Here is a 9,583-nt window from a genome sequence, read left to right on the forward strand (position 1 = left end):
ATAAGAATAACACATGGTTTTAATCAGAACACTACTTTGTATCCTATGTTGACACTACTTCTTAAACATCCAATTTACCAGTTAATTTGTGTAGTTTAGCTTTTTAACTTGGCTTTAAAATAAATTTACATCGTATACCAATCTTAATTCTGGGATGTTTTTGATACAAATATTAAATATTACAGGTTGGACCGTTATCTTTCCTAAGATATTTACACACAAGGTATAGATAAACAAAAGCAATTTTATTTTGTGTATGATACTCAATTAATTCACCTTTACTCAGTTGCATACAATGTAAAAATCTTATCTATTTTCAATCAACCAATGAATTATTCTCCCCAGGTTGATGGAGAAAGGGCATGACATCCACAAAACTACAAACATTTGAGTTTGACTATACACAATATACTACAGCTGTAACTACTTTTACCGAAAGACTCAAAGAGACAGGGATAACTACAATTAGAGTGGAGTGAAAGTTAAAAAAAAGTTTGCCATTCAGGATCTTGAATAACAGGATATGGATCAGGATATGTTTGTCAATGGCTGTCAGCATATAACTCCGAAATATAAACAGAGATCTGGGACAACACCGGTGAAACAAGCTTATTCTTAAGTACCTACTTCAATTTGTATGTTCAGTCTTCCAGTAAATCAATAAAAAGCCATGGTTATGTCTGGGGTACAGTAGGAGATTCTTAATTATCATATTCTTTTTTGTATGTATTAAAGGGTTGATAAGAGAGACCTGGTAGTTGAGTTTGTTGTCAGTTTACTTTGTTTTGGTAGTTTAACTAATAATTTAATTAGTTCCTACTTTTGTTGTATTCTGTAGGTTGATAATACATTTCTTTCTATTCTATTAAGGAGAAGGTACGAAGAGTTGGAAGCCCAATGTGTGGTTGGCCAGGGAAATCCCGCTTCTTTTGTTATTTTTCTGTAGATCTTCCTGTAGTCAAAATTGAATGTGTATTTCTTAAGTCACATTTATGTTGACAAATCAAGTAATTTCACATTATATACGGCGGTGTGGAACAGCCCATAGGTAAGAAGTATCACTTTCTTATGTACAAGGAATCTTTACATTTTCTGGTAATGTAATTTACCAGAAATCAGTCAACTATTAAATCTTTAAAGCTCAATAATCTTGACTCAATAAACCAAACCAGGCTGTATGTGGACTCCCTTGACTCTACTTTATGGTTTATATCATATTACATTTTTTGGAATTTTCCATGTACCATTGATATCATTTTTAATTTATTCTATATTTTTTAGTATATTCTTAATGGCTAGTCTCATAACATTATCATCATACATCAGTTATAATTTTTTGCTCTAATGGAAATAGTTGCTTCCTTTGCACCCTCGCTTCACATTACAGGATCCACTGTTTCTTGAGGTCCTTATCACTTTGTCTGAAAGATAAAAAATAATTTATAAATAATACATATATATATATAATAATAAAATAATGCATATTCAGTTTCCCCATGTTTCAAGTATTTGTGGTACATTTTTAAAACCATCTCGTTAAACAGTAACAGATTTCTGTGTAAGCAACATCAGTTTCGCTCACCTTTATAAGCGTGACCAAGATGCCATAGAAGAGGGAGATGAAGAAGAGGAGGAGGAAGGTAACGGTCATCATCCAGTTGTGCTCCCCCTCGTCTTGGACAAAAACCTCCTTGTTCTCGTCAAATAACACACTTTCTTCAAGAATCTCTAGAAAAGGTATTGAAAACAGTTATTTTAAATTTTGTTCAGAGGAAAGAAACATAGACCTAGCACAATTTGTAATTGTGTCAGATATTCCCATCTGAAAAACCTTTCCATAGCGAATTCAATTCTAGCAAGAAATGTCATGGAGCTACATAGGTGGATCCATTATCAAAATCACACAAGGTCTATTCAGTTGCAGGTTGTGTAGAACCACCTTGATTATACACTAGGAGGCTGGCATCTTTATTCCATACCATTTATATGCCTCGATGATATAGCAAGAGATGTGCATTTACACACCTGGTTTGGACATGTTCAGGGCTATGTTTTCGTTACAATGGTTCACCCTGCAGGTGTAGATCTGCCCAGGTAGCCATTCGTAGGGGGAAAGAGGGAGTCGGCTATGGATGCTGAACTTCCCCTTTGGACCTCTGTGAGGCTCACTAGTATTGTAGCTCCGGAGCTGTGTGGTGCCGTCCAGTAGCCAGGTGATGTTGATGGACGCAGGGCTGAATCCGTAAGCCAGGCACACCAGCTCATTTGGACCCTGCAGAAGCACAGCTGAAGGCTGGCTATGGGACAGTGATCCTGAAAGAGAATGACAAAATGTGACTGACACGAACAACATTTAAGAATTAATATATGCAAGAGTCAAGGCAGAAATCTGCAACTGGGCAACCGGCATATGATGACATCATCGGCATACGCTTTTACCAAGGATATGTTTTAAAGCGAGAGAGAACCGGATCTGAAAAGGTAAAATAACCATAAAATATAACAGAGGGATGTGCCCTCAAGCCTTTGAAATATTTTATAAGGAAAATGTTAAAAAAGTATGTGTACATTAATATATGAGTCAGCTAATGAAGTCGCTGCTTGTATAGTTTGTACTTTCTCAAAGTCTGAAACGCCATATTATATATGGCATATTATATATATTACCTGCCACACTCATGCTCTTTTCAACAGTAGTGAAGCAGTGATGTTCTGCCCGACATGTGATGGAGTTTAGTTTCTTCCACTGGCTGGAGGAGACTGTGAGGTTGCTACTGGTTAAAGCTCCCTCTTTAACCTCAGTTACATGGTTGGTTGTTGTTAGTGCTTTGCCATCCAGATGCCAGGTCACCTTGACGTCAAACGCAGTGTGTACCACACATGCTGCTGTGACATCAGATCCTGCCTCGATGACCGTCTTGAAGCTGGGAGTCGTTAGATGAACGGATGGTGGGGATGAATAAACTGTCGAGAATTTTTTTTTCGTTATTACACATAAACATCCAATACCAATGGAGAGTGTGCAGCCTAATAAGGAACCCAAATTAGTTTTAGGTCCCTTTTAACTATGTTCCTTTCCAATTGTTTCTACTTTACCTGAACATAGGCTGATATTCTTACTGACAACGTTCTGTGTAGTCTTGTCTGAGATTTGACAGGTAAAATCCTTCCCAGTTTTCCACTCTGTCAGCGGGATCCTGAGATGACTGCTTACGGCCACTCGGCCATCTGCCCTTATCTGGATTTCTTCACTAGATGCAGGATGATGCTGAGATCCAGACAGCCATTTTACCTGAGGCCTGAAGCCCAACCCATTGCAAGACAATTTCTGAGGTTCAGAGTTTAAAGTGGGAGCTAACATGAGATCCACTGATGGGTCGCCTAGACAAATCCACAAAACAGAATCATCTCAGCTTGATCTGAAAAGAGTCATGACAAGAAATCTGACATCATCATGATTACGACTAGTACAGGTCAAGGGGTCACCTACTGAACATATCCCCAATGGAGTTGGAGAGCCAGATCTTTGAAAAGCCTTGAGTCACTGTACAGGTGAATGTCTTGTTTTTGTTTGAAGAATTTGTCTGGACAGAGAATCGTCTAATGATAGAATGGCTGTCCGTAGCTTTTGAGAGCTCAACGTACATTTTCTCAGAGATGACTTCCCTGTTGGCCTGAAAGGTCACATAGAGGTCACTAGAGGAGAACTCTGTGATGACGCACTCCAGAATAAAAGCCTTCTCTTCTGTCAAGTCTGGAGAGGATCTTCTAATCAGTACTGATGGCTTAGTCAATGTAGGCCCTGGGCAACACACACAAACACCCCCACACCCCCACACACACCATAAGGTTTAGTTACAATATTAAGGTCAGTGACCTTACTATTTTCCAAGTTCAATTGTGTGTATTACCTGCCACACTCATGTTCTTTTCAACAGTAGTGAAGCAGTGATGTTCTGCCCGACATGTGATGGAGTTTAGTTTCTTCCACTGGCTGGAGGAGACTGTGAGGTTGCTACTGGTTAAAGCTCCCTCTTTAACCTCAGTTACATGGTTGGTTGTTGTTAGTGCTTTGCCATCCAGATGCCAGGTCACCTTGACGTCAAACGCAGTGTGTACCACACATGATGCTGTGACATCAGATCCTGCCTCGATGACCGTCTTGAAGCTGGGAGTCGTTAGATGAACGGATGGTGGGGATGAATAAACTGTCGAGAAAAAATGTTTTCGTTATTACACATAAACATCCAATACCAATGGAGAGTGTGCAGCCTAATAAGGAACCCAAATTAGTTTTAGGTCCCTTTTAACTATGTTCCTTTCCAATTGTTTCTACTTTACCTGAACATAGGCTGATATTCTTACTGACAACGTTCTGTGTAGTCTTGTCTGAGATTTGACAGGTAAAATCCTTCCCAGTTTTCCACTCTGTCAGCGGGATGCTGAGATGACTGCTTACGGCCACTCGTCCATCTGGCCTCATCCAGATTTCTTCACGAGATGCAGGATGAAGCTGAGATCCAGACAGCCATTTTACCTGAGGCTTGAAGCCCAACACATTGCAAGACAATTTCTGAGGTTCAGAGTTTAAAGTGGGAGCTAACATGAGATCCACTGATGGGTCGCCTAGACAAATCCACAAAACAGAATCATCTCAGCTTGATCTGAAAAGAGTCATGACAAGAAATCTGACATCATCATGATTACGACTAGTACAGGTCAAGGGGTCACCTACTGAACATATTCCCAATGGAGTTGGAGAGCCAGAACTTTGAAAAGCCTTGAGTCACTGTACAGGTGAATGTCTTGTTTTTCTTTGAAGAATTTGTCTGGACAGAGAATCGTCTAATGATAGAATGGCTGTCCGAAGCTTTTGAGAGCTCAACGTACATTTTCTCAGAGATGACTTCCGTGTTAGCCTGAAAGGTCACGTAGAGGTCACTAGAGGAGAACTCTGTGATGGCGCACTCCAGAATAAAAGCCTTCTCTTTCTTCCAGACTGTCAAGTCTGGAAAGGATCTTCTAATCAGTACTGATGGCTTAGTCAATGTAGGCCCTGGGCAACACACACAAACAAACACCCACACACACACCATAAGGTTTAGTTACAATATTAAGGTCAGTGACCTTACTATTTTCCAAGTTCAATTGTGTGTATTACCTGCCACACTCATGTTCTTTTCAACAGTAGTGAAGCAGTGATGTTCTGCCCGACATGTGATGGAGTTTAGTTTCTTCCACTGGCTGGAGGAGACTGTGAGGTTGCTACTGGTTAAAGCTCCCTCTTTAACCTCAGTTACATGGTTGGTTGTTGTTAGTGCTTTGCCACCCAGATGCCAGGTCACCTTGACGTCAAACGCAGTGTGTACCACACATGATGCTGTGACATCAGATCCTGCCTCGATGACCGTCTTGAAGCTGGGAGTCGTTAGATGAACGGATGGTGGGGATGAATAAACTGTCGAGAAAAAATGTTTTTGTTATCACACATAAACATCCAATACCATTGGAGCCAGTACAGCTTAATAAGAAACCCAAATTGGCCAAGAATTTCAGTGTCTATTTGCTGCGATGGAGAAGGCAAAGGCATTCTTACCTATGTTCTTTGAGAAACAAGTTACTTGAACTTACTTTCACAGATATTGATGCTTGTCTCCTCATTTCCATGGTCATATCTTGACTTGCAGTGAACAGTTGGGCCCTTTTTCCACTCCTCAATGTTCAGCCGAATCTGGCTAATGAGGGTGAATGTCCTCTCCACTCCCTCAACACTTTGTAGCTTGTCCTGGACTGGGGATGTTTCTGGCACAGGTTTAAGGTCCAGTAACCACTCCACACTCACCTTGTCTGGGTAGAATCCACTAAGAGTGCACACCAGGCCCAGTGCCGAGGCCCCAGGCTGGCCGGTCCAGACGGGGTACAGGGTGATGTTTGGAGGGATAACCCGCTCCACTGGGACACAGCGCATACTATGAGTTTTCTATTATCCGCCCAATAAAGCACCAAAAGATCAATGACATTTTCAGAGTTTAATATTTGAATATACACCATTTGATGTGTACATGTAACCAAAAGATAATTATTTACAACGTGTTCCATAACCTTGTTTTCAAGCTAGATGGCGTTGTACACAAGTAAACAAGTCGCTGGAGGAGGAGGTGGAGCGCTGGTTGCACACATGTTAGAGCAGAACACGGCTGAGCAGGCAGGAGCATGAAGCAAGATCACTGGCATAAAAAAAGCCCCATGAAAAGCAGAAGTGAAACTCGGCAGCTTCATTGCTGCATTTAAGACACCAGGTGCAAGACTAAGTATGCCAGCAAGGGAAATATGCTTCACATTTTACTATCTCAGAATGATTTTCATGACTTTCAGTATCATTTTGTTTTCTCTACTATGACTTATGTTGCAAGTCAGGATAGTAAGTTAACTTACCGCCTGTATGATTTAAACATGGTCTGTTGAGTGCTGGAGTTTAGTTAATTAATTCCATGAATCCATGAAACAGCTCAAATGAACTCCAAAAAGTACTATTCTGAAGTATTGCTAAATAATACTTACAAACCCTTTTACCTATATATCATTGTTTCAGAATTATTGTTTTTGTAGATTGAATTGCTTTGTAGGAATATGTTATTTAATATAATATGTTATTCAATATAATATGTTTGTCTTTTTTAAGGTCCTCTTTCATCATATCGTTTTTAATGATGGATGAAAAGAAGGGCATTACCACTTCCTTCATCTGATCTAAAAGAAATAGAAGAAAATAGAAGGAGAAGCATTAGTGTTGAATAAGTTAAAACCGTGTCCATTAGTTATTTTCATGTTTTTTGTGATTTTAATTTCCAGTAATTGTAATAGTATTGGCAATGACATAACTATTCATAATGTTCAATCATTTAGAGATAACCTGGCTTAGAAATGAAAGCACCAGAATCATTTGTGTACTCTCTGTACCTTGACGGCAGTGGTTCCAATGCTGTAGACCAGTGTGATGAGGAAGAGGATGATGAAGGTGTTCAATGTGCTTTGCATGCTGTCTTGTTGTCCATCCACAGTGTTACTCCAATGGCTTTCAGTCAGGACAAGAAACTCTAGGTGAGAGAGGGGAGCGTTACAAAAACACCACTTGATAATATACTCTTGATGAATTTCTTCACATAATGTCACCAGGAAATATTAAATAAGAGTCCAGCATATATCAATGCTTGATACTCAACTTCTGTCAATGCTATAGTTGGTATGAACACCAAGGTCACACTAATTATATTTTCCAGCGTGTCGTGTACCGCAAAAATGAATATTAATTTGCAGACATGTAGACATGTTTTAGTTAAATATACTAGTCCTTGTTATCAGTTACTTGTATATAATCAGATCGTAACACAATAATAACAATGCACCAAGACTTGCTTTTCAAAGACCTCTTATATACTGTGGTTGAGCCTGGCTAGTATGTCGTAGATATTTGGAGGAATTGGATTGATTTGAAGAGTCTACGGTAATTCAAGAATTAATTTCCTTCAGGGCAAGACCCAGTAGAGGCAGACAAAGCACACAGAAACAAGACAAAACAATGAATTAAGTGTGAACAATCTTAAATGTGGAGGGTTTTCATTTTCTGAGAGGGATGGGTGCTCTGCTAACTGCCAACGAATGCTCACTTTCAACATCAATGAAGTAGCATGGAACAACTGATAGATGTAACGCCTAACTCATCAGTCACGTGTCTTGTATCAATTTATATTATATATGTATATTATATTATATATTATGTATACTATCAATTTGCATTCATTCATAGGTAAAATGCATGGATTAACTCGGCTACATTGGACGAACATTAACAAGATTTAAAGTTCAATGTTTTTTTTTATTATTTTGATTTTGAATCAGCATTTTAAAAAGACAAACATGCAGCATTACATCACACACAGATAAACAACATCTACTGGAGCAAGCACGTAGAAGGACTCAGGTTCATGTTGACAATGTTAACATTTCCTGATGTTTTTTCAGTAATTAACCGGACAATGGGCTTGCTTTTAGAATCCATAGACACGTGGTAGACTTCGCATCCAAACACTCTGCCGTCTTTCCAACTGTCAGAGCTGAAGGTAAGTTGACCATAAGTGGAAAACTTGCCGTTGTTTTCAATAACGTTTGTTGTTTTGTGTGAATAAAGAGCATTTCCATCTATACTCGAATCATCAACCAACCAATGCACCAAAACGTCCATGGGGTAGAAGTCTTTAACAAAGCAAGTCAGGGTCATGTTCTTGCAACTTAAATCATCTACTGGAGGGAGCAGATAAACGGATGGAGGAGATCTATCTGGTCCTGCAAGTATGAGAGAACAATTAGCCCTATGATATGTATTACAGATTACCCATAGTTTAGCAAATCCGTTTTTACATTGATAAATAAGTATTTCAATCAACATATATAGGCCTTGTTTTACTACTTCATCCATTATGATAATCATGCATAGGCCCACTATTTAGGCCTATGGATTCATTCAGAAAAATATTCTGAATCATTTGGCAGTTTTGTTTTATTATCTGATAGCTGTACTCACCATTATTCTTCTGAAAGTATTTTTTTGTTGATGTTATTGAATCCTTAATCGAAGCCTTACAGTACCAATTCATTCCTTTGCTCCATTCGTCGTAGTTTATCTTGGCTGTGGCAATGTAGGTATTTGGGGGTATTTTAGGTATTTGTTCACTCTTCTGCATGACCACCACTGGGACACCACTTTCATTAAACCATTGAACTTCCACGGGCTCACTACTTTCGACCTTACAAACAAGTTCAGCATTCTGTTCCAAATACATTTTCTCAAGTGAGATTGGCAAGATATCGATTACCAAGTTTTGCTCTGAATCCTCTGCAGCGATTGTTGGAAAGAGAAAAATATATCAGTATCAAGTCCCCTCAACATGGTTGCCTAAAACATTTATTTGAATTACTTTTAACTCATATTCACTCACCGTTTTCGCAATTTTCCGAATTATAGCTCAGATGTTCCTCCACATGTTCTTTACCATTTGTAAACATACATGTGATATTAGTTCCAGCATCCTTCCAGCGATTTTCCCCCACCTGGATATAGCTTGCTGCATTGTAGAAAGTCCCATTCTTGGAAGAAGTGCTGATTTGAAGTGGATCTATTTTCTCGCCGTTTCTCAACCATGTGATCGTATAATCCTTTGGTGAAAACTCAGCGGCAAAGCAGCCGAGGGAAACCATCTCGCTTCCTTTAGTCTCAGAGACCAAGATACTCAGAGCTGGCAACTTATGAACCACCACTGTAAAACAGTATAACAAGATTGATATGTGGGCTATACAGAGGACAATGAATAGCCCACAGTCACTGTATTCAGTGACTGAAAATGTTCAAAACATTTTGGACGATCTGACTTGCTTATGAATGTCCAATTCAACAATTGTACATAAAATGTCAACATAGCATGACATATGCAGTATAGCTTATTTGTGAGCAGTAAACAATACATGAAGAAAAAACGAAGGAAAATATATATAGCAGAGATGAGATAAATAAAAATCATTAGTAAAG

The 9,583-nt window shown here is 39.0% G+C and overlaps 1 protein-coding gene across 1 annotated transcript; it reads right to left on the bottom strand.

Moving 5' to 3' along the window:
• Positions 1-820: 820 nt before the first annotated feature.
• On the bottom strand, positions 821-9,310 carry LOC311381462 (uncharacterized protein). Its single transcript, XM_084488458.1, has 14 exons — positions 8,997-9,310; positions 8,582-8,893; positions 6,961-7,097; positions 5,632-6,750; positions 5,162-5,458; positions 4,736-5,056; positions 4,342-4,626; positions 3,912-4,208; positions 3,491-3,802; positions 3,097-3,381; positions 2,668-2,964; positions 2,026-2,313; positions 1,583-1,728; positions 821-1,421 (listed from the first exon to the last, which is right to left on the bottom strand). The coding sequence occupies exons 4-14, from the start codon at positions 5,966-5,968 to the stop codon at positions 1,413-1,415; spliced, it is 2,874 nt and encodes a 957-aa protein (XP_084344584.1). The 5' UTR covers positions 5,969-6,750; positions 6,961-7,097; positions 8,582-8,893; positions 8,997-9,310; the 3' UTR covers positions 821-1,412.
• Between the last annotated feature and the right edge of the window lie 273 nt (positions 9,311-9,583).

This window comes from Micromesistius poutassou (assembly GCF_964030765.1).
Source record: "Micromesistius poutassou genome assembly, chromosome: 1".
Taxonomy (NCBI): Eukaryota; Metazoa; Chordata; class Actinopteri; order Gadiformes; family Gadidae; genus Micromesistius; species Micromesistius poutassou.